The 24,304-nt window shown below is 52.4% G+C and overlaps 3 protein-coding genes across 3 annotated transcripts in view; 2 read left to right on the top strand and 1 right to left on the bottom strand.

Moving 5' to 3' along the window:
• Positions 1-4,838: 4,838 nt before the first annotated feature.
• TSSK6 (testis-specific serine kinase 6) lies at positions 4,839-7,350 on the bottom strand. The gene has a single exon (XM_005873806.2). It carries the CDS (start codon positions 6,743-6,745, stop codon positions 5,924-5,926), a length of 822 nt encoding a protein of 273 aa, XP_005873868.1. The 5' UTR covers positions 6,746-7,350; the 3' UTR covers positions 4,839-5,923.
• Positions 7,351-7,490: 140 nt separating this feature from the next.
• Positions 7,491-16,264, top strand: NDUFA13 (NADH dehydrogenase (ubiquinone) 1 alpha subcomplex, 13). Its single transcript, XM_005873805.2, has 5 exons — positions 7,491-7,680; positions 13,686-13,764; positions 14,935-15,006; positions 15,847-15,916; positions 16,087-16,264. Exons 1-5 carry the CDS (start codon positions 7,587-7,589, stop codon positions 16,204-16,206), a joined length of 435 nt encoding a protein of 144 aa, XP_005873867.2. The 5' UTR covers positions 7,491-7,586; the 3' UTR covers positions 16,207-16,264.
• Positions 16,265-16,338: 74 nt separating this feature from the next.
• Positions 16,339-24,304, top strand: part of YJEFN3 (YjeF N-terminal domain containing 3) — a 9,850-nt gene continuing 1,884 nt past the window's right edge. The window contains exons 1-6 of the mRNA XM_014545796.1: positions 16,339-16,912; positions 20,636-20,744; positions 22,222-22,332; positions 22,570-22,683; positions 22,761-22,911; positions 24,200-24,299. Coding sequence (XP_014401282.1) covers positions 16,854-16,912; positions 20,636-20,744; positions 22,222-22,332; positions 22,570-22,683; positions 22,761-22,911; positions 24,200-24,299 — 644 coding nt within the window. The 5' untranslated portion in view covers positions 16,339-16,853. The remainder of the gene's footprint in view (positions 16,913-20,635; positions 20,745-22,221; positions 22,333-22,569; positions 22,684-22,760; positions 22,912-24,199; positions 24,300-24,304) is intronic.

Here is a 24,304-nt window from a genome sequence, read left to right as displayed (position 1 = left end):
TTGTTTTGAGTACATGGGCTGAAGGAGGGAAGGGGAGGGCAGGGAAGTGTGGCTTTCATAACAAGATGCAGGGATTGGGGGAGAAAGGGAAATTAACATTCAGGAATGTGGGGAAAGGATGTGCTTATACACCAAAAACTCAAAGAGTATGCAAGCATTTCTATTTCTTGCGTGTGTGTGTGTGTGTATGTGTGTGCCTGGTAAATAAATACCCGTCTTATATACTACCCTGAGCTGTTAGCCCTCTCTGTTCAGTTACATGGGCCAAACTCCAAATCGTCCAACAAGGAGCACTGGGCTGGCCACTCCCAACAGACAGACCTCAGTTCTATGCAGTAACTGAATCAGGTGTCTGGGTCAAAGTCACTCATGCACTAGAGGGGGGTGCATTTTATTAAAATGACAGCTAAAGTTGCCACCACCTTCCCATCCAGGTTGACTGGGTCTGTGACTTGAGGCATATGTTGATCCCCAGCCCCATCAGAACTTGGCTCAACCGCACTCAGGAACCACCTCTTATCTCACCTTGCTGGGCCAGACCACCTCAGGCGGAGGACAGGACAGCCAGGCCCTGGCTTTGCCTTCTCCATCCAGCCCAGCATCCCCAGGCACATTCCCATCAAGGACAACTTACTATGATGGAAATGTAACTTTTTAAAAAGGGGGCAGGCCCAGCTGGTGTGGCTCAGTGGTTGAGTGTCAACCTATGAATCAGGAGATCACAGTTCAATTACTGGTCAGTGCACATGCCCAGGTTGTGGGCTCAATCTCTAGTGGGGGGGGTGGGGGCGCGGTGCAGGTGGAAGCCTATCAATTATTCTCTCATCATTGATGTTTCTATCTCTCCCTCTCCCTTCCTCTCTGAAATCAATAGCCCTAGCCGATTTGGCTCAGTGGATGGAACGTCAGCCTGCGGACTGAAGGGTCCCAGGTTCTATTCCGTTCAGGGGCACATGCCCGGGATGCGGGCTTGATCCCCAGTTGGGGATGTGCAGGAGGCAGCCAATCAGTGATTCTCTCTCATCACTGATGTTTCTCTCACTCTCTCTTCCTCTCTGAAATCAATAAAAATTTTTTTTTTAAAGAAATCAATAAAAATATGTTTAAAAATTTTTTTTGGCATCTACAGGATGGTAATAAAGGACTTAACTGCTTTAAAAATTTTTTTTTAAAAGGGCAAGAACGTGAGAGGCTTTAGTCCAAGCATGTCAAACTTGCGGCCTTTGACATGCTTGCTTTAGTCTTTAGTTCATTTCTACCATTTTAAAATTCCACGCCCTCCCCCCTTTTTCTTCAGTTTCCCACTTTGCATTGTAACATCTATGATAAGCCCTAAATGGGTATTTATGTGATGGACTTTAAGATGTTTCAGACAAGGCATTGTTAAATACCTCTCTGGGTGTGGGGTTTGAATATACTAGGAAAGGATGTTAACAGTGTGTTCTCTCAGCAGCAAAGTTCACCCCCTGAAAAATCTGCCACGGTGCTGGGGTCCTGGTTTCCCCCAGAAGTGTCGGGGCTGAGAAGACCTGGTTTCCAGAAGCAGTGAGAATGTAGGAGCCCCTAGGCTCAAATGACAATTTTAACGGTCCCTAGTTATCTGGGACACAGACCTCTGACAGCAACTAGAAACTTTAAAATGTCAGTCATTCTGTGGACTGGGGTGTGGGGTTCACAAAGCTTATTCCCCATTTTGGTGGAGAAGCAGGTTTGAAATGGCCAAGTGCATATGTGTATGTTCACAGACATGCATGCCCCCTTGGAGCTGCTCATGGCTTTGGCCATTCCGACCATGTCATGGGGCCTCTGGTCCTCATTGTCCCAACTGTGAAGTCAGGACCACACCTTTGACAAGGCAGAGAATGGCCCTTCTCCAGGGGCCTCTGATTCACTCTCCTCCCAAGATCTTGAAGCAAAAGGTGCAGAGAAAATGAAAGGCTATTGAGTACAGCCCTGCCCTGCTCTGTGTCCCACACATCTCTCCTATGGGCAGAGACAAGGGGAGGAGTTTTCTGTATAAGTAATATAAGCATTCTCATCACAGGGATGCAAGTAATGGGAATGGTCTTTGCTGTTGCACCATAGGGTTTTGTGTGTTTGTGTGTGTGTCTGTTTTATGCCAGGTTATATGCTGCACATGACATTTGCCTAAAGAACTCCAACCGAGCTTTTATTAAAATGACAGCTATGCCCTAGCTGGTTTGGCTCAGTGGATAGAGCATCAGCCTGCGGACTGAAGGGTCCTGGGTTCGATTCTAGTCAAGGGCACATGATTGGGTTGCAGGCTCGGTCCCCAGTGGGGTGAGTGCAAGAGATAGCTTATCTATTATTCTCTCTCATTATTGATGTTTCTATCTCCCTCTTCCTTCCTCTCTGAAATGAAGAAAAAAAGATATTTTTTAAATGACAGCTAAATTTTTATAATCTTTAGCAAAGTATAATAAACAGTTACACTAGTGCAGGGAGGTAGATTTGGGGAGATGGGTCACTTCTATTTACTTTGACTAAATCTTTGATGATAATGTAAAACCAAAAAGTTGACCACCAAACGAGAATAGAAGTTCCATAAACAGAGGCTGGAATAAATGGCTATACATGATGTCACAAGGAAGTTTTAGATCTGAAGCACAATAAATAAATGATGTGTTGGCTATATTTTTCTTTTGTCCCTTGGCTCTGGTTTTCCTGCTTTGTTTAGTCCATGTATGGGGCAGGTTAGAAACTGGGTAAGTGCAGCAGAGTGACCCTTTGTTAAGGTGGAAGCAGAGGATAAGAAATCTGCTTCTTGGGCTTCCTTCGGACTTCACTTCCCATGTGGGGGGAGTCCTCCCCAACTGGGCACTGTGCTCTCACCTCTGAGCCTCCATCTCCACCAAAACCAGGAGCTTTGTGGCCTGGGGGAGTGGCTGAGACTCCAATGGGTTTTTCCCTTTGGGCTGGCTCTTAGCCCCTTCCAGTTTCCACCCTGAGTGGTTTTTCCAGAGTGCTTTTCAGGCTTGGCTCCACTTAGTCTTTGCTGCAGGACACAGTGTTAGAGATGCAGGTTTTAAGTACAGATGGAGCCACCCAGCCAGGCCCTGAAATGAACAATTGCTTGTGAAAATTTGTTTTTAGAGGTTGACACTGTTTGAAGTTTTTCATACTATCTGAGACCTGTGATCACTTGGGTAATCTGTTACCAGTGTTTTCCAAGGTGCTTTTTTTTTTTTTGCTGGTTCTTGTTTTTGTTGTTGAAGCATCCCTGCCTCTGGTGGTGGGTGCTAATTGCCCTCCCCAACAGCCAGCTCAGTTTCACCTGGGCAGGCATGACTGGTAACAGAAATTAAACCCAAACCTAGACAGTCTACCTGTGACATCCTTACTGATGCCCCATGCTCTAATACTGGCTGCGGGAAATGCACTTATGAAGTGCTTTCTTAGGGGCTCTGCACTCAGCCCTCAAGTGAGTCTGCTGGATCAGCCACAGGCTCCTCAGCGGACCCAGGGGTGAATCTGTTTCTCCAGCTAACAAATGGTACACCCACCGGGTTCCCTGAGATTTTGTCCCTTCTAAACTAAGCTGGCTCTATGGCCATGGGGTGGAAGAATACCTTGGCCCATTGCTCATGCAGATTCATCAGTGAGGAACAGAAAAAGGCATGTACCACACCCCAGGCAATGGGATTGAACCTATAACTGGCAAAGAGGGAAAAGAATGGAATGACAAGAAGGAGGTGAACTTGTAGGCCAAGTCTTGAATGAAAAGGGGGAAAGTATTGCTGCGAGTGGGAACAGCCAGTGAAAAGTCTCAGAGGTGTGACCAAGCCTGGCAGGTGGAGGATGAAAAAGGCAGTGTGGCTGGTCAGTGAGGAAGATGGGTGAGGATGTGGGTTTTATTCTGAGTGAAGTGGGAGCTTTGAGAAGGATTGAGGTGCAGTCCTCCAGTAAACCACGGCCCTTTCCAACAACCCCAAGGATGTGTTTCTGCCCCCATTTTCCAGGTGCAGAGCCTGAGATATGGTCCAGGTAAGGAAAGGCACCCTTCTAGTGTAAACCAAAACGTTGGTTTTTCTGTCTCAATTCAGATGTGAAAAAGCCAGATGGAGGCAAGGCACTTCCCCTCTCTTAGCCTGTTTCCTCATCTGCAAAACGAGGGGTTGGGATCACAGCCTATTTCAAGGGGGTGAGAGGAGAGCTGGCACTTAATCCCCAGGGCACCTGAGAGCCATGGAGAGTGAATGAGCAGGGTTGGGGCATAGTCTCCTTAAACTGGTCATGGGCTTCAGATGGAAGCAGGCAGGATTAAGGTTTAGGGCAGTGATGGCGAACCTATGACACGCGTGTCAGAGGTGACACGCAAACTCATTTTTTTGGTTGATTTTTCTTTGTTAAATGGCATTTAAATATATAAAATAAATATCAAAAATATGTCTTTGTTTTACTATGGTTTCAAATATCAAAAAATTTCTATATGTGACACGGCACCAGAGTTAAGTTAGGGTTTTTCAAAATGCTGACACGCCGAGATCAAAAGGTTCGCCATCACTGGTTTAGGGAGATGTTTCCCATACCAGTAACTTCATAACAAAATAACCCTCAAACTCCCCCAGGCCATATGGGGTCCCCTCTCCAGACATACACCTTTACCTCTCCACCTCCTCTCCATTCCAGCCACAGGGGCTTCCTGGCATTACTCAAACACACCAGCTCCATCCTTTTTGGGAACTCATGAAACACTCCACTATTTCCAGTGTCTGATTCCTTCAGGGTTCAGTTCACATATCTCCTTCAAACCCTCAGGCATCCTCCACCCCACCCCCCGCCCCCAGCATTTAGCACAACTTATAATTTTTAAGAGATTTCCATGCAATTTTTTTACTTGACTTTTTGCCTCTTCACTGAGGGCAGGGATGGATCTAAGCTTCTTTCTTGAGTCCCAAAGCTTGGTATACAGAAGGAGTTCAATAAGTGCATGAATTAAGAGAATTGAACAAATCAGCTGGTCCAGTGGACTTATGCCCCACCCTTGACTTTCCCTCCAGACTCTTACCCTCACTAAGAAAGGGGCCCTCACGGAGAGCTTCCACCACCTCCCTATCCTACTTAAGCTAAATCTGGGTTCAAATCCCAGCTGTGTTCATGGGCAGTGACATCAATTTCCTTATCTGTAAATGCTCAGTTGATTTCGAGACAGGGTCTCCCCACCTACCCACGCCATTCCTTCTTAAAACATAAGAAGGGTGCTGGGTCTTTGCTCCCTAGCCCAACATCTCTATTCCCAGGACCATCACGACCCTGGGAACGACCTCAAAGTCCCTTCGACTCTTCCCAGGCTGGGGGAGCCCCAAATGTACGGGTACGAATCCCACAACTCCCTTTTGAGAACTGGAGCAAGAACCTTAATCAACTTTTCTCTAAAAAGGGGCGCCCGCGCCCACCTTCCGGGGAGCGACCCGCTCTCCCCGCTCTGTAAAAGGGCGGCATTGCTAGTAGAGCCAGGTGCGAGGTAGAGCGAGTTTATTGCAAATTACAACGCGGGTGGCGCCCCGGGGCGCGCCGTCCCGCGGCGGCCTGCGCGGCAGGCTGGGAACGGATGCACTCAGCGTGCGTCCCCTAGTGGGCAGCTCTACCTGGCAGCCTCCTCCAACCGCAGAGCAGTCGCTCAGTCCGCGCAGGCGCAATGCTTCAGCATCCTCTGGTCTCGCCCCCTCCCGGGGCCTTCTTGCAGGGGAATCGAGGACGCGCATGCGCTCTCCGGTTCGTGGAGGAGGAACTAGATTCCAAACAGGGGCAACTGTGGCCCCCGCCGTGGAGAAAGAAGGAAAGGGGAAAGGACGCATGCGCATTGGTGCGCGGCGGCTTCGCGGGACTCTGGAAGCGCGCTTCTCGCGTGTGGCCGCGCTTGCGCAGTGCTAGGGGCGGCGGGTATGTGGGAATTCCGGGTTTAGCCGGAGTCCCCGTTGCGCAGCCAGCCGTTGCGCGCTATCTGGCCCGCCGAGGGTCTGGCCGACGGGCTGAACTGCAGCAATTCAGTGATCAGTGACTTGCAGCGCTCGGACAGCTCGAGGCCGTCGGGGTAGAGGACGCCGCGCTTCTGGCGCCGGGGCAGGCCAGCGATGTCTGAGTCATCGAAGGGCATGCACCCGGTGACCATGACGTAGAGCACGACGCCTAGGCTCCACACGTCGTACTTCTTGGGGTCATAGGGGATGCCCAGGAGAACCTCCGGCGATGCGTAGGCTGCTGAGCCGCAGTAGGTGGTGCTCAGGTCAGGGTAGCCGTGAGCCTGGCGGCCGAAGCCAAAGTCGGTGAGCTTGACGCGGCGCTCGTCAGGGCTCAGCAGCACGTTTTCGCACTTGAGGTCGCGGTGCACCAGGTGGTGGTCGTGCAGGTAGCGCACGGCGCCAGCGATTTGTGCGAAGAGGTCGCGGGCCTGCCCCCCGGGGATGCGCCCGTTGCGCTGCACCGCCTGGAGCAGATCCGTGGCGGCTGCCTCCATCACGATGTACAGCTTCCCGTTGCACACCTCGATGAACTCGAAGACGTGCACAATATGCGGGTGCCGCACGCCTCGAAGGATGGACAGCTCGCGGGGCAGGAACTTGTTGACGAAGTCAGGCGGTGCGCGCCGCCGGTCCACCACCTTGATGGCCACCGTTCCCTTGTACTTCTTGGACGTGGCCACCTTCACCTTGGAGTAACTGCCCTCACCTATCGTGCGACCCAGCTTATAGCCGAGTTCGCTCAGGAGTTTGTCGCCCGACATGGTGGCGCCTGGGGCGCACGGGGAGCAGGAGGCGGCTGCTGTCGGGGGGCGGCCGGACTCCGATCTCGGGCCTAACCCATGGCGCTTGGCACCTGCACACCCGCACCCCCATGTGCCCACTCCCGGGTTCCCGCTGCCGCGGTGCCTTTTATTACCCAGGTAACAATTTCTGCCTTGTGAAGTGACTGCGGGCGTCACCCTACCTCGGGGTGGGGGCCCCCGCGGGCGTCACCCCGCCTCGGGATGGACCCCCCAAGGCCCTAGGGCTTTATGACTCATAATCAGTTCCTGATGAGAGGCTACTACTTCCAAGGGCTCCCGACCACCGCCAAGGAGCAGAATCTGTGCCAGGGGTGGGTTGGGGTGGGTGGCTCCTTGCGAATCCAAATTTGAGCCGCCGCCGCCCCCACCCAACTACTTGTACCAAGCCTTGACTATGTGGAGCCCTGGGTTGCCCGCACAGACCCAGAGGGGGGAAAAACGGGTAAGGGGGCTTAGCTCGGTGACCTGTCTCCCTCCGGAGCTTGAGTGCCCTGCGCATCGCCCCAGAGAGGGAAGGTGAAAGGGAAGTCCTTTGATGCAAGAACCTGGGCGACCCCACAGGCTCCAGCCGTCCACACCGGCTGAGCCACGCCTCGTCGGGGAGAAGAAATTCGAATTCCTCGGCTGCAGCCGGCCGTCGTAGCCTGAGTTCTCCCGCGCAGTAGGATCGCCACACTAGCGTCCTGGGTTCCCTGGCCCCACCCGGGACCTGCGCGACCGCTTCCGCCACATTCATCATGGCGGCGACCGCCGGCTACGTCACTTCCGTCCGCGACCGGAAGCGCAAAGCACTGCGACCATGGCGGCCTCGAAGGTGAAGCAGGACATGCCCCCGCCCGGGGGCTACGGCCCCATCGACTACAAACGGAACCTTCCGCGTCGGGGACTGTCGGGTCAGTGTCCGTCTGCGCCGTGGTGTCAGGGTCGGGGCCTTCGGAGCGCCGCGGCGGGGGCGGGGCGCTGGGGAGGCTGACCGGCCTCAGTCTACCTGTGGTGTGAGGAGAGGCGGAGTCTGGGTGTACACCTAACGTCCGTGGTAACGATAACTGCTGTAATTTGTCGAGCGATTACTAATTCCTTTAATTTCTCCTCCGAACAGCCCAGAAGTCGGTCCTGTTAATTATTTCCTTTTCACAGTAGGTTAAATTGAGGTTAGTTTAGCCTGAACCCCTAGCCCTGGGCCACGCTTCTGTTTTACAGGTGGAAAAACTGAGGCCCGAGAGAGGCTGCGACCTCACCCGCAGGGCCGCCCAGAACAGAGCTGGGGTCAAAACCCGGGACACCGAAGGAATTTAAAAGATGTTCTTTGTGGTGGTTCCTCGCTGGTGCTCCTCACTCGTAGGATGTCCCAGGAATATGTATTCTTAAGTAACATTTTAAAATTCGTGCCTGGCCAGTGTCACTAGTGGTTGAGCAGTCGACCCATTAACCAGGAGGTCACAGTTCGATTCGGGTCAGGGCACAGGCCAGGGTTGCGGCTGGGTCCCCAGTGTGGGGCGTTCGGGAGGCAGCCGGTGAAAGATTCTCTGTCATCATTGATATTTCTTTCTCCCTCTCCCTTCCTCTCTGAAATCAATAAAAAAAATTTTTTTTTAATTTTGTTGTTGGGTTCATCACAGGAGAACGTAAGAGAGAAAGTAAAAGATGCCCATACTTCACACCTAGGATTAACAAAGAAATACAAAGAAATTTAAAACAAGTCAATTGTGAATACATTAAAATCTGCATATAGCCCTAGCCGGTTTGTCTCAATGGATAGACCGTTGGCCTGTGGACTGAAGGGTCCCAGGTTCAATTCTGGTCAAGGGCACGTGTCCAGGTTGGGGCTCCATCCCAGTGTGTGCATGCAGGAGGCAGCCAATCAATGATTATCTCTCATCATTGATGTTTCTATCTCTCTCTCCCTTCCTCTCTGAAATCAATAAAAATATTTTTTAAAATCTGCAAATTATGCTTTAATAAAAAAATTCATGGGCATAGTAAAAAAAATAATTCAGGCGGTAGAAAAGTTGTCTATTGATAATTCAAGCCCTTCCCCTCCCCTTGGCTTTTATGTATCCCAGAACAGAGGTTGGCAAACTTTTTCTATAAAGAGCCAGATAAATATTTTATGCTTTATTGGCCAGATTGTCTCTATCCACTGCTGCTGCTTTTTTTTAAAAAAAAAACAGCTGTTTACAAATCTAAAAGTGTTCTTAGCCGGAGGGCCATACAAAAATAGGTTAAAGATAGATTTGACACCACATGGGCACTCAACTCATCCTAGAGCACATTGAACGAATCTGAGTCATAACAACCAGGCCAGTGCACCCCTCAGGTGTGCTGCATAAGGTCTGTGTGACCAGCCCTTGGGTCTCCTTGGGCCCTCCCCACTGGGCATCTTTTTTTTTTACCTATAAACACACCCTTTATACCAGCGGTTCTCAACCTGTGGGTCTTGACCCCTTTGGGGGTCGAACGACCCTTTCACAGGGGTCACCTAAGACCAATTATAAAACATATATAATTACATATTGTTTTTGTGATTAATCGCTATGCTTTAATTATGTTCAATTTGTAACAATGAAATTGGGGGTCACCACAACATGAGGAACTGTATTAAAGGGTCGCGGCATTAGGAAAGTTGAGAACCACTGCTTTATACCTTTATACTAATCCTCTTCCTATTCATAGTGCAGCGGGCTCTAAATGCCATTGCCTGGAGTTGGGTCTCCTAATCACATCCCTTTTACATGACTTTCATTGTAACACATACAAACCCACCCCAGTATTTCCTGGCTGCAGAGGTGTGAGGAAGATACCCCTTCCGTTGGTGTGGTCTTTGCTTATGCTCTTGCATTCATTCATTAACTGTTGAGTGTGCGCGTGGCTGTGGGCCTCGTCTTGAATTCACTGTCATGTCATGCCTGAATTTCCTGTTGTAGTGAGTGGTGGGGCCTGGGCTAACCAAGACCTGCTTTAGCTAGGAAGGGCCTGAGTGACCTCTCTGAGGAGGAGTTCCTCAGATGGATGGAACAGCAAGTGCAAAGACCCCGTGCTCTGTCCTGTACCCACCCTCATCCTCTGTTGTCATGGGCCTCCTCTAGCCTTGCCTCTTTTGAGCCTGGCACTGTGGCCCCAAGCCTGGCACCTCTTTCCCTGGACCACTCACCACCAGCATCCCAGAGCATGCCAAGCTGGCTCAGGCTGCCTTTAATCCCTGCTGCTCCTAAGGTGACAGCTACCCCCACATCTCCTCATCTCTCACACCTAGGTCCTCTCTCCACTACCCTGACAACCACTAATCTGCTTTCTGTCTTTATGGATTTGCCTCTTCTGGACATTTCATATTAATGGAATCATTCACAATGTATCCTTTTGTGTCTGGTTTCTTTCAGCTTGGTGTGTTTTTTGGAGGGAGGGGGATACTGGGGTGGCTGCACAACTCAGGGCCTCAGGAGAGGCCAGAACTCAGAAGGGGGTCCCCCCCCCACTCTCCCTCCCCAAACTCCCCACTCCCTCTCCCGCTGCAGTCTCTCAGCCAAACTCTCAGCATGGTGTTTTTACTGATCATGTAGCATGTGTCCGTGCTTTGTTCCTTTTTATGGATGAGTAATAATCTTGTATTGATGGGCCACATTTGTGTTTCCTTTCCCACTTGAGGCACTCTTCAGTTGTTTCTACCTTTCTCCTGTTGTGAGCAGTGCTGCTATGAACATGTGTGTAAAAGTGTCTGTGTGGCATGTTTCATTTCTCTTCGGTGAAATTTCACCTGGGAATGTCATTGCTGGGTTATGGTAACTCCACATTTAACATTTTAAGGAACTACCAAACTGTTTTCCACTTTGGCTATACCATTTTATGTTCCCATCTGCAGTATCTGGGAGTTCAAATTTCTTCACATCTGAACAACACTAATTATTTATTATTTTTTTGAGTCTCACCATCCCAGATGGTATTTTGTTGTGATTTTAATTTGCATTTCCTTGGTGACTAATAGTATTGAGCATTTTTCTTGTTTTTACTGGCCATTTGTATAGCTTCCTTAGAGAAATGTCTAAATCATTTACACATTTTAAAATTGGGTTATTCATCTTTTTATCATTGAGTGTGGTTTTTTTTATAAATATATTTTTGCTGATTTCAGAGAGGAAGAGAGAGGGGAGAGAGAGAGAGAAACATCAATGATGAGAGAGAATCATTGATGGGCTGCCTCTTGCATGCCCCACACTGGGGATCGAGCCCTGACTCCTGACCCCTGACAAGGAATCAAACCGGAACCTCCTGGTTCATCGGTTTGAACCACTGAGCACGCTGGGCTATAGTTGAGATTTCATGGTTCTTTATATATTTTGGATACCGTTCCTTTATCACAGTGGTTCTCAACCTTCTGGCCCTTTAAATACAGTTCCTCATGTTGTGACCCAACCATAAAATTATTTTCGTTGCTACTTCATAACTGTAATATTGCTACTGTTATGAATCATAATGTAAATATCTGATATGCAGGGTGGTCTTAGGCGACCCCTGTGAAAGGGTCATTCGACCGCCAAAGGGGTCGCGACCCACAGGTTGAGAACCGCTGCTTTATCAGATATATGATTTGCAAATACTTCCTCCCATTCTGTGGGTTGCCTTTTCAGCTCATTAATGGTCTCATTTGCAGCACAAAAGTTTTTTATTTCAGTGAAGTCCAATTCATCAATTTTTTTCTTTTGTCTCTTGTGCTTCTGGTGTTTCATCTAAGAAACCATTGTCTCATCCAAGGTCACAGAGACTGACTCCTCTGTTTTCTGAGTTTTATCGTTTTAGTTTTTTACATCGAGGTCTTTGATCAATTTTGAGTTATTTTTTTGTGTGGATGGGAGTAGGAAGGAGCACACTATTCTTTTGCATGTGGCTATCCAGTTGTCCAATTTGCTGAAAAGACTATTCTTTCCCCATTGAGTTGTCTTGGCACCCTTGGACAAATTCAATTGACCATAAATGTGAGGGTTTATTTCTGGACTCTCAGCTCTTTGCCAGCGATATACATGTCTGTCCTTATGCCAGTGCCACGCTGTTCAGTACACACAGCTGTGTGATAAGTTTTGAAATTGTGAAGTGTGAGTCCTCATATTTTGTTCTTCTTTTTCAGAATTGTTTTGGTTATTCTGTTCCCTTGCATTTCCATATGAATTTCACGATGCTAGTCAATTTCTGTCAGATTGTGGGGGATGGGTTGGGATTCTGAGGAGGCCTGTGTTGAATCTACCTCATTTTGGAGAGTGCTGCCATCTGAACAAAATGTTAAATTAAGTTCTGATCCATAAACACAGGATGTGTTTCCATTTATTTAAGTCTTGGTTGCCCATGGTCCACACACCCTTCTGGGCATGCCACTCCTTGGCCTTTCCCATCATACTGGCAGGTCCAGAAGCACAGACATCACCTGCCTAGGGCCTGGGGTCTGGGCCTTGTAGCCCTTAGTGAGGAAGAGATGAGTTAGAGCTGCATCATCATAAAGGCATCCTGAGTCCTGGAATTTATCTTGCAGATGGACTCAGGAATTTATCTTGATCATAAAGGCATCCTGAGTCCTGGAATTTATCTTGCAAATGGACTCACACTTGGGTGCCAGGTATGGTGGCAAAGGATTTTCACAAAGACTGTCTAGGTCTGTCCCCTGGGGTGGGGTCAGAAGGGGAGGCCTCTGGGCCTCTCTGCGGCTATTAAAAAGAATGAGGCAGCTCTGATGAAACGCCCTACACTGGTGGCCAACTGTTGTGTGTGCTGGGAGGGGTCCTGTCTCTAGAGCAGGGGTCGCCAACCAGTGGTCCGCGGACCTGGTGGTCTGAGAGGTCTGAAAGGTTGGCGACCGCTGCTCTAGAGTGCCTCGCTGACCTGAGCTGGTGTTTTTAACAAGTTGAACTAGGAGGGAAAATATGGAGCCAGTTTCTCATGTATCTCCAGGTCCAGCAGAGATGCCTGATGAGGCTATGTCCCAACTGAGGTGAAAAAGAAAGACACCCCCCCACCCCCTTTTCTCCCCATGAGGCCCAGGGAGGCTTGGCCAGAGAAGAGACCATGCTCGAAAGATGAGCGGGTGCAGGGCCAGCCAGGCCCCAGGTGTCTGGGGCTCCCTGAAGACCCTAGCAGGCCCACAACCTGTCAGTCAGGATTACAGTGGATGCCTGCTGGAGCTCAGTAAATATTCATGGCAGCCTGTTCCTTTGGGTTTGGACAGGGGGTGGGTGTCTACCCTGCTGGGCCAGGAGCAGCACCCAGGAGGCCAGGGGGTGGTGGCAACCCCTGAAGTGCACAGCCTGCCTCTGACAGCCTCGCACAGGGGCCTACCTGTGTTCACGAGGAAGACCCTGTGAGCAGCATGCAAGGATGTGGCCCAGGCAGCTGGGAGCTACCATGGAGCTGGAACCCAGCCATGGGCATCAACCATCTTTGAGGGGCTGGCTGGCTGACTGGGAACCAAACAATCTCCAGGAAGATTGCACTGCCAGGGCCATCCAACCATAAACATCTAGACCTTTGAGTCCTCCTGCAGTCCCTGCCCAATCTATACCTTCCAGAAACCCCAGCATGGGGGCAGAGGTGGTGCTGCTGCCACAGTCTTGCCTATGAGAGAGAAGCTGAGGCTTCTTTGGTGTCCCCTGCCTGCAGAGGGGCAAACATGATAGAGAGTGGTCTGCAGCTGTGGAAGAGGGGGTGTCCAAGGAAGCGGGCCAGTGGACATTCCACAGAGAAAAAAATAGTCTGAAGAAATGCGAGCCATCTCCGGGAGGGGGTCAGGGCACTCTCACCTTCTCCATCGTCTGTATTTCTGGGGTTATTTGTATAGCGAGTGGATATGCCTCATGAGAAGAAATGACCAGGGTGGCCTGTTCAGCATGTAGATGCTGAGCTGGTGCTCCTCTCCTCACAGGCTACAGCATGTTCGCGCTGGGCATTGGGGCCATGATCTTTGGGCACTGGAGCATGATGAAGTGGAATCGTGAACGCAGGTAGGCACCGTGCAGGTGAGGGTGGGCATGTGCCTGTGGACTTGGTATACACTGGGGCCCCTCATCAACCCCCAGGTCTTGGGGACCCAGCAATCCATTTTTGGATTTTACCTTTAATGATTGACTAGTAAGCAAAGAGCTTGCCTCCAGGTGTTCACCAGGCACCCCTTCAGCCTCTGCCGCTGGGGACTCGAGGGTGTCCAGGTCGTCCATGGTAACCAGGCAATGATGATATGGGGGCATGGAAAGCAGATCATGCAAGACAGTGGCCATGCCAGCCATGCAGGGCCTGAGGGACCAAGACCTACCATGGCCTCAATTCAGACTCCAGTCACCTCTGAGCTCATCTGATTCCCTGCCAGGTGGCTCCTTGTCATTAGCCTCTGACTGGCTGGGCTCTGTCATATGTCCTTAGCATCCCTCACTCGGCCAGGAATCTCTGAGGATGGTGCTAGAGAAGGCTCAGCTCGTGGAGGGTGCTCCACATTATTGAGTATACTCAGGAGCACCTGATGGGTGCTGGATGCTAGGGCCCCTGTGTTGGACAGGCAAGACCAGGCCCAGCCTCCTAGGGGGACACAGTAGTGACCACAGTGTGGCTGTGATGGGGGCAGTAGCCTGGGGATTGGGGCCAGGAGAGGGGTTGAAGTTCATCTACCCCTTCCTTGTGCCTCTGTAAGATTTCTGGTGATGAGGGGATATGGCCAGAGGCTACTCCCTGGGACACAATATGGCTCGCTCTCCCCACCCCCTAGCACAGGCAGGGCTGGGGCTTGGAAGATGCTGAAGAGCAGGGGGAAGAAGAATGCCCCAATGTTATTTTGAGATGAAGGGGACATGGTTTTGTAAGACCCAGAGCGCCATAATGAACACTTTCCTTCCTTCACTGCAGTTACAGACTTGGGCTATTTTTAGGATTTTTAAAAAAAGTTTTTTAATTGAAAAGAAAATGTGAAGCCAGCAGTCTTGTGGACCAACGCCTGCGCTCACTGGGTTCCCGATCTCGGGCTTCTGGTGGATGGAGCCTAGTGCCCAAGCTCTATCCTGCTTGCTCGCCTCTCCCCCAACCACCATCCCCGTGCATCACCCTGAATGTCCAGGGGCCACATCATCTGCCTCCCTCCCTGCCCACCCTAATCTGACCCAAGTATTGGTTTTGGGGTTCCACAGGCGCTTGCAGATCGAGGACTTTGAGGCCCGCATTGCACTGATGCCGCTGTTGCAGGCAGAGAAGGACCGAAGGTGAGACCGCCAGGATCCAGAGGTCATAGGCCTGAGTGCCCCAGCTTGCAGTTCGGGGACACAGCCAAAATGCACATGGGGACTGGCAGCTGCATCCTTGCACACAAACTGCTGTCATCCTTGGAGAGGGCCCTAGACAAAGTGGAGACCAAGGGGGAGAACGGGAATGCTTTTCTGCAAGAAGGGGGTGTTGGGGCTGGGCAGGAGAATAGTAAGAGTTTGCCAGGGAGCCAAGCTGGCGTGGTTCAGTGGTTGAGCATCGACCAGGAGGTCACTGGTTCAATTTCCTATCAGGGCATGTGCCCAGGTTGTGGACTTGATCCCCAGTGTGGGGCATGCAGGAGGCAGCCGATCGATGATTTCTCTCATCATTGATGTTTCCATCTCTCTCTCCTCCCTTCCTCTCTGAAATCAATCCTATATAATAAAAGCCTAATATGCAAATCTACTGAATGGCGGAATGACCGGTCGCTTTGATGCCCAATGACCACCAGGGGGCAGACACTCAATGGAGGAGCTGACCCCAGCCTGCAGGCCCCAGGCCAGCCAAGGCAGGTGCCAGCGGGGGCCCCCCGATTGCCCTGCAGATTGGCCCTGATTGCCGGCCAGGCCTAGGGACCCTACCCATGCACGAATTTTGTGCATAGGGCCTCTAGTAAAAATATATTTTAAAAAAAGTTTGCCAGGGAGAGGAAAGGAAAGAAAGAGGTCAGTGTGTGCAGGGTTGGAAGTGGCAGGAGATGATTGGAGGGGGAGTAAGGGGGGCATCTGATAGGTGCATTAGGCAGGGGTCCCTTGGGGTACTCAGGCCTGTCCCCACCTCCCACTCCATCCTTACAGGGTCCTGCAGATGCTTCGGGAGAACCTGGAGGAGGAGGCCATCATCATGAAGGATGTACCCAACTGGAAGGTGGGTCCCCTGTAGGGAGGGCAAGGGTCTAGGCCACTGCAGAAGTGCAACCTTCCACAGAAAACCTCTTTGAAGCCGAGAGAGGCAGTGGGTGCTGGGATTGAGGTGAGGAAGGCAGCAGCTTCTGACACAGTGGCCAGTACCCCCACCTGTACCTGCTTTCCTCTCAGGTGGGCGAGTCTGTGTTCCACACAATGCGCTGGGTGCCCCCCATAATGGGTGAGCTGTATGGACTGCGCACCAACGAGGAGATTGTCAACGCCACCTATGGCTTCGTCTGGTACACGTAGGGAGTGCCGCTGGACCTCACCCCCTGCCCGTGGAGTGAATAAATGTTCTGGAGACCTGCCTGCCTGTGTCCCAAGGACTGAGTGACTGGGGGAGGGGGGGCCCCACTGGGTCACACTCCATGTGGGGACTCAGGGACTAGGCCTGGAAATTCAGCAGAAAACGCCAAGCTGGGTGACCTTAAAAAACACACATAAGCTGCCCCTGGATCCACTACCAGCCCTGGATTCCAAAATATGCCTTGACTGCCCTACCTCTGCTGAAATTCTGCTTGACTGCAGCCCACCCCTCCAGGGATGGATAGGGGCCTGGAGAGGAGCAATGGCAGGGGCAGGCGGCAGAAGCATGTCCCCTTACTCCCAGGCCAGGACCCCATAGCAGGTGTGACTGACCCATCACGACCCAACTCTGCCCCTCCAGACTTCGTTTCCTGGCCAGTAAGGGCATCTGGGCGTCCTTACATCCCGCCGGCAGCTGTGCTTCTGCCACAAAAGAGTTAAATCCGCCTGCGACCAGCGACCAGTGCCCTAGCAAAGCGCCTTCTCGCGCCTCTTGATTGGCGGGTGGGAGTGGGCGGGGCCTGCTCAGGGATAGGCTTTAAAAACGGTGCCTGCCCGGCTGCCGCTGCCCGCACAGGCTCACCTTGGCCATGATTGGTGCGGCCAGCCGAGACCCGGCGGAGGCGCCCGAGGATCGGCGTTTCCTCAGGTCAGCGGGGATAGGGATACCGGGACTCTGTGGGGAAGGGGCACGGCCAAGGGGGATAATGGGGAAGGAGCATGGCTGGGAGGGGGCCGGGGGAATCTGAGGCCCACTCTGCCTTTCACTGCAGACAGCCGGCCGCTTCCCGCCTTAGACGCTGCATTGCCAGGGAAACGACAGTCGCAGCAAACCCGCTCCATGAATTATTCATCATCACTGCTACTCGCTCCTCCATAACCCTTTACCCGACCCGGGCCCACCTCCCCTTTCCATTTCCCAGGTACCCTGGAGCCCCCATCTCAACTCTTACTCTCAGCTCCTCAAATGCTTACACCCCCCCATGGTGATCCACCTGCTATTACCACCTTGTCTAGACAAGGAAACAGGTCTCGGGAGGGGAGCCACTGCCTGAGCCAAGGCTAGGGCGATTTTTGAACACCTGGGCCACTTGTCCGGGGTCTGGAGCCAGCAACTATGGCAGTCTCACACCTTGTTCTGAGTCATCCTGTGTGACGGGACACCAAGCAGGGCTGGAGAAAGCCAGATTCATCTCACAGAAGTCTGCCCACTGTCTGATCAGTTTCTCTTCTCAGGGCAGACATTGTCAGATGTCCAGATTCTGGCTGCTATCCAGATTCAGCTGAAACACCCAGCACATCCCAGGCAGGGGGAGATGAATGTTCCAGATACAAGCAATGGCCTCATCTGGCATGGGGTACAGTGGAGCACCTCAAATGCCAATTGAAGAGTGGTGGGGCTCTGTGGGGTGGGTGGGAGTAGAACCTAATGAACTAGGGGAGAGGAGGCAATGAGTTTAGAGACATAATGGGGGGCATGTAGGTATGATGAGGAATTTAAATATTCTCTGAATACTGGGGAGCCTTAAGGTTTGCAACGGCATGATATGATCTGGCATTCAAATTTTCAAAGCCCCCGTCTTAGGTGGTGTGGAGTTGGGGGGGGGGGGCATGAGACTGCTGTTGGCAGCCTGGTGGGCAGTAGTGGCAGGCTGGTGAGAAGAGACATGAGGGTGGAGAGAAGCAGACGGAGCCGAGAGCACAGGGAGGATCTGGCATGGTCATCCTGGCCTCGTGGCTTCACCTCCAAAAGAGACCCCTCCAGCCTGGCTGGCATGGCTCAGTGATTGAGCATCAACCTATGAACCCAGAGGTCACAGTTCCATTCCCAGTGTGGTGGGTATAGGAGGCAGCCGATCAATGATTCTCATCATTGATGTTTCTCTCTCTCCTTCCTTCCTCTCTGAAATCAATAAAATATATTAAAAGAAAGAAAGAAACCAATGTTTTTAAAAACAAGAAACAAAAGAGCCCCCTTCTGGAAGCATTTTGGAAGTTCCCTTTGAAACCAGGTCACCTCAGCCCTTCTGGGGCTGGCGGGGAAATCCTGGACCTCGAAGCCCTTCTCATCTGGCGGGTAGGCTGGGGGGACAAGAGGAACTCTCATAACTGAGGTGCCTCCCCCTGCCCTTGGCCCCACATGGCTCTGCCCTGATTCCCACTCATACCCTACCCATAGCCTCCACCTCAGGATCCTAGCCTAGACCACCCTCTTCCTATGGACTCCCCATTATCACTCTAATGACCGGTGAGCCAGGAAGATAATTTTCCAAGTGGTGATGAGATCAAAGCTTTGGGACAGAGGAAGAAGAGGAATGGGTGATCCTCCACCCTTCTCATCCTACTCTCCCACTCTCCTGTGAGGGCTGCAGGCAGAGCTGTCACAAGATGAAGGTGGAGAAATAAGCCACGTTCCCAAACACCCTTCCCAGGAGCTGGGCTGGCCTTCCATGCTAGGGATGGGGGAGGGATGGGTTTGCTCTTATTTAGCCCCACCGTGAGCTCCTTTTCCCACCTGGTACTTCAACCTCATCTGACATTGGCTGAAGACAAGTTAGGGGTTGAATCTGACTCTGCTGCCATCTCAGGGATTGTGACCTCCCTGCCCTCAGCCTTCATCTCCCCCATCTACGTGGGCCCCCAAAGTATGTATTCTGTTTCTCTCACTGCTCCAGCCACACTGGTCTCTCTTCTGTCCCTCGAACCTGCCAAGCTCTTCCACCAACAGGCCTTGGCCCTTGCTGTTCTTGCCACCTGAATTATCTACCATCGTGCACCAGGCCAGCTCCTCCAGGAAGCCTTCCCTGACTCCCCATCCCACAGCAGTCCTCATTTCCCACCTCTCCCCCTCCTGCTGCTTGGCCTAATCACACTGCAAAATTGGCTGGAAGGTTGTGGTTTTCCTACTCATGGAACTGAAGGAGGAAATCTAGGATTCATCCCAAACTTCTGCCCCATGTGTAGATCTTCTGCTGCTGCTTTGTTCATACTCTGTGGCTCTGAAGACAGACACCAAAGGTGGAAGTCTGTTTCCCCACTCTTCTGGCATGACCCTGGGCCACCCACTTGGCTTCTCTGAGTTGTTTTTCCAACTCTCTGGGCCTAGTTCTATCGCTATTATTATTATTATTATTTTAATTGCATGTGCTTTTTATTTTTCTTATTTTTTTAGATATGTTTTTATTGATTTCAGAGAGGGAGAGAGAGTTTGGAACATCAATGATGAGAGAGAATCATTGATTGACTGCCTCCTGCATGCCCCCTACTGGGGACTGAGCCTGCAACTGGGACATGTGCCCTTGACTGGAATCGAACCTGGGACCCTTCTGTCCACAGGCCGAGGCTCTATCCACTGAGCCAAACCCGGCAGGGCCCTAGTTCTATTATTGTTATTATTACCCTCTCTAGGGTGTGCTGAATTGGGGGTAGATGCTACTCCCCAGCAGGAAGGTCCTGCCAGCTGCCCAACCCGATTCTGGAGTGAGGAACACCTGGTCTTCAAAGCCAGCTCTCCCTCTCTGCCACCACCAAGTCCAGGCCCTTTGGAAGGCCCTTAAGCAAGGGCCAGCCACTTTGGTCCCTGCTGTTAGAAGTGCCCAACACTTGGTTTAACACTCTGCCATCACCATCTTGAAATTCTTAATTTTGAACAAGGGGCCCCACATTTGCATTTTGAATTGGCCCTCAAAATTAATCGAGCCCATCCCACCTTCACTTTTGCAGAGGAAGCAAGGCTTGGAAAGATGAAATAGACCCCAGTCACTCCAGCAAGCCAACTCCGTAGTAGAGTTTTGTCTCAAGCGAGTTGGCTCCATCTCCCTAGGCACAATTATTTGAGTTTTACAACTATCTTTGAAGAGGGTCACATCCCACCTCCCTAAGTGAGCTGTCAAACGCCTCTGCAGCCTTCACACACCTCCCTCAGTCCCCCGTCCCCCGCTCCCAGTCCAGTCAGTACCCTCCAGTGTCCTGGAGCTCAGTCAGTGACTTCCTCTGCTTGAAATCCACCCATCGCCCCCATCACAGTCCTTCAGGCTCCATGCCTCCTCCTGGGTTCCTCCCACCTTGGGGGCTGGGGGCCTCTGGGTGGGACTCAGTCTTCGGCGCGTAGGAAGAACAGAACCAACATGCGCCACCACGTGCTTCCTCGCCCACCAGAGGGCGCCGGCGCACCAGGCTTCGGTTCAAACCTCCAGCTGCCTGCCCGGTTCCATTCAATCGCTTGCGCATCGGATGGGGAAACAGATTGGGGTTGGGGGAGGGGGGCATCAGAGACTGGCTCGGGACATTGGTGGGACATTTCTGACTCCATCTGAGCCTCTGCCTCCATCTCTCTGTGTCTCTAAGCGTCTCTCCCAACTCTGTCCCACAGCACGGAGGAGGCAGCTGCTCTGGAACGGGAGCTGCTGGAGGATTATCGTTTTGGGCGGCAGCAGCTGGTGGAGTTATGTGGCCATGCTAGTGCTGTGGCTGTGACCAAGGTACCTAACCCCTGCCCCTTGACCTTGACCCCAGCCGGATGGCCAGCCTACCAGAGCCAAGATCTAGCTGCATGACCCCCATGGCCCAGGGATTGGGAAGCATAGCTGTGTCTGGCTCTGGGGCAAACACTTGAGGTGTCTGCAACGAACTGGCAAATTATAGCAACGATAATACTAGTATCCGGTGCTTTGCCGCAAGTTACCTCTGAACAAGAATAATAAACTGACACCAGTTAATAAACAAACTCCTTAGAAAAATGCCCAATAGTCAGGGCTCCAGTATATAATCCTTCTTCTCCTCTTCCTCCCCTTTTTCTCTTCTTATTACCACTGTATACTTTTTAAAAACTCAATATTTTTCTCTATGTGAACTCAATTTTTTTTTTACTTAAATGTTTTTATTTCCAAATGAAACATATCCTGAGTGAGGTGCCCAAAAGAGAAAGAAATGGAGAAAATCTAAGCCACAGAAGCAAAGCCAGTGTAGTAAACTCGTCTCATTTTTGCCCTGAAAGCCCCAAGTACATCCAGAAGCCCCTTGGTCTCAGCCAGCCAGCCAGTGTCACCCTCCCTGACTCTGGTGTTATGGGTTGCAGGCCTGGTCAGTGTCAGTCAGGACCTCAGACCTTGGGGAGGAGAGTAAAACATGGAATAATTTCCCCTCTGTGTGGTTGAAGGTTAGAGTATGGCCAGGCCCGGTGGAGTCAGGGAGAGGCCCCATGAGACTGTCAGAGCTTCTATATAATAGAGGCAAACCGAGGCTGGGAGAGGAGAGGGGGCCGATGACAGAGTCAAGGTAGGCTGGGACTCTACCACCAGCATGCTTAACTGCTCTATTAAAGAGAGAAAGAGAGAGGGATGCACAGGCCCACAAAGACAGAGTCTGAGAGAGAGAGAGAGACAGACAGACAGACAGACAGACAGACAGACTGAGACAAGGAGAAAGACAGAAAGAGACTAGACAGAGCGACACGGAGAGAGTCTGAGAGATACTGAGAGACAGGGAGGTGAAGATAGGCCAGTGGAAGGAGACAGGGGGAGAGAGACAGGGCATGGCAGGTTGGAAAAGTACCTCCCCACCAACTATGGGGCCTCTGGGAGGGCCTGGAAAATGGGTGGGGGAGAGGAAGCCACTGCAGTGGAAAAAGGTGGAAGAATGTCTGCAACTCAGGCCGAGAATAAACAAACCACAGTCCAGGCTCTCGGGCTCTCAATGGTGGCTGGAGACATGCTTTCCTGTTCTGGCTTGGCAGATCCTGAGGGCAGATCCTCTGCATCTCCAAGGAGGAAACTGAGGCCCCAAGTGGCCCAGCCCCTCACCCATATTGCTCCCAAGCCCCGTCCCTTCCTCTCCCCGGGGCCTCAATTTCCCCACCTGATCAAGGAGGGATTCCAAGCTACGTGCCCCTGCAATGAGTGATCCTGCATCCCCTCCCCACCACACTCAGCCCTTTGCCTTTGCTGTGCCCCCTACCAGGTGTTCCCCTTGCCTGCTCTCTCCCGGAAGCAGAAGACGGTGCTGGTTGTGTGCGGACCGGAGCAGAATGGGGCGGTAGGGCTGGTCTGTGCCCGGCACCTGCGGGTGTTTGTGAGTAGCAAGGACCCCCTTGGTGTCCCAGGGTCACTCCCCATTCTGTCCCTGCAGAAGTCACTTCCTCCTCTTGGTAGTGTTCCAGGGGAACATTGAGACTGGACAAGTTACAGAATAAGCCCAGTGCTTGCCCCAGGTGCTGCTGCCTGGTACCAGGTCTGGAGGCTTGGCAGAGCCCGTAAAAGCTTGGGCAGCCCCCACACTGACCCTTTCCTGCCCCCTCCCCCCCCCCAGGAGTATGAACCAACCATCTTCTACCCCACACGTTCACTGGACCCGCTGCACCAGGACCTGACCACCCAGTGTGAGAAGATGGACATCCCCTTCCTGTCCTATCTGCCCACAGAGGTCAGCACTCCTTGACAATAAGGGGCAGGTGGGGGATGGTGCCCCAAGGCTGCCCCTCACCTTGCCTTCCCTCCCAGGTCCAGCTCATCAATGATGCCTACGGGCTGGTGGTGGATGCTGTGCTGGGCCCTGGCGTGGAGCCCCGTGAGGTCGGGGGCCCCTGCACGCGTGCGCTGGCCACACTCAAGCTGCTGTCCATCCCCCTTGTGAGCCTGGACATTCCCTCAGGCATGCCAGGTGGAGGGGGGTGCGTCAGGGCCTGGGAGACCTGGGGGCCCCTGTTCTCCAGCTTTTGTTACCCAGTTTGTCTGCCTACTCTGAGCCTCAGTTTCCTTGGGGATGGATTGTGCACCCTGGGTATGGCAGAGGGCCATGTCCATCCCTCAGATGGGGACCCTGAGGTTGTTGCCCAGGTGATCCTGCATCCTCTCCCCACCACGCTCAGCCCAATGTGCCCAATGCCCACCCTGGCCCAGTCACCAGGCAGACGTGAGCTCACTCAGCAAAGGCCTCGCCCGTCCTGGCCGCCGCCCTATGCCTGTTGGAGCCATTAGGCCACGGGCAGACGGAACAAACAGCCGCTGGCCAGCCGGACCCTTCACAGGGGGTGGCCAAACTCAGAGGGACATCCCCTGGCTTGCAAGACCTCAGGGCCATCTCAGCAGGGTGCTGAAGAGCAGGGGTGGGGTGGGGTGGCTATGAGGAGGTGGGCTGTCTGGTATGAGGGTGGAGGCTAGGATCATAGAAGGAAAGATTAAAGTCAGAGGGGAGAGGCTTTTAGTTAATGGTTCCAGACTCCAGTCAGAGGCAGGAGAGGAGGCAAAGCTCCTAGTCTGAAGGTGGAGGGTCATTTCAGAGGTGGCAGAGGCTGTGAACCAATGAGTGAGGTGGTGTGGTCTTGCCAAGTAAAAAGGCAAGATACAGCATGAGGGTGAGGCAGGGGTGTCAGATCAGAGGGAGGAGTACTGGGCAGAGGGAGGAGGATCAGTGCTCAAGTTGGGTGGGGAAGGAGGCACTTCCTGTCAGAGGCAAGAACCTGGGGCAAGGAGGTCACATAGGAGAGGCTTGCTTGTGGATGGAGGAAAGTCTGTCCTTTGAGTGGGGATCTGGTCAGAGAGTGGAGGCTGCCTGGGAAGTCCGGGTGGAAAGAGGTTCTAGTCTAAGCGGGGAAGCTCAGGATTGGTAGGAACGGAGGTGTGGGGATAGACGCACCGGTCTGACCAGGAAAGGGCAGCAGGTGGAAATGATGCAGTCTGCAGGCAGAGGCTGAATCAGATGGAGGAGGACGATTGGGTAGCAGGGTGGGAGGAGAGGCAGAAAAGTATGAGGGCTCTGGCCAGAGGGGGAGGGAAAACATCTCCAAGGAGGGAAGGAGACTGGTCTGAGGGTGGAGGCTCCGTTCTTTGGGGAGGCAGGTCTGATCAAGGCACTGTCAGAAAGCAGAAGCTGGGACTCTCCTCTGAGGGTGAGCGCCCTTCCCAGCTCCTGACCTCCCCTCCCTCCCCACCTCCCTCAGGCTGGGATGCGGAGACCGGCGAAGACTCCGAGGACGGCCTGCGGCCCGACGTGCTGGTGTCACTGGGTGCGCCCAAGCGCTGCGCTGGCCGCTTCTCCGGGCGCC

The sequence above is a fragment of the Myotis brandtii genome, unplaced genomic scaffold (genome assembly GCF_000412655.1).
Source record: "Myotis brandtii unplaced genomic scaffold, ASM41265v1 scaffold421, whole genome shotgun sequence".
Classification (NCBI taxonomy): Eukaryota; Metazoa; Chordata; class Mammalia; order Chiroptera; family Vespertilionidae; genus Myotis; species Myotis brandtii.
This window is presented reverse-complemented; position numbering and strand designations above follow the sequence as displayed.

Coding starts and splice junctions, on each gene's coding strand:
- TSSK6 (XM_005873806.2), bottom strand. CDS start 6,745: ATGTCGGGCGACAAACTCCTGAGCGAACTCGGCTATAAGCTGGGTCGC.
- NDUFA13 (XM_005873805.2), top strand. CDS start 7,587: ATGGCGGCCTCGAAGGTGAAGCAGGACATGCCCCCGCCCGGGGGCTAC. Junction 13,765..14,934: donor AAGTGGAATCGTGAACGCAG/GTAGGCACCGTG, acceptor GGGGTTCCACAG/GCGCTTGCAGATCGAGGACT. Junction 15,007..15,846: donor CAGGCAGAGAAGGACCGAAG/GTGAGACCGCCA, acceptor CCATCCTTACAG/GGTCCTGCAGATGCTTCGGG.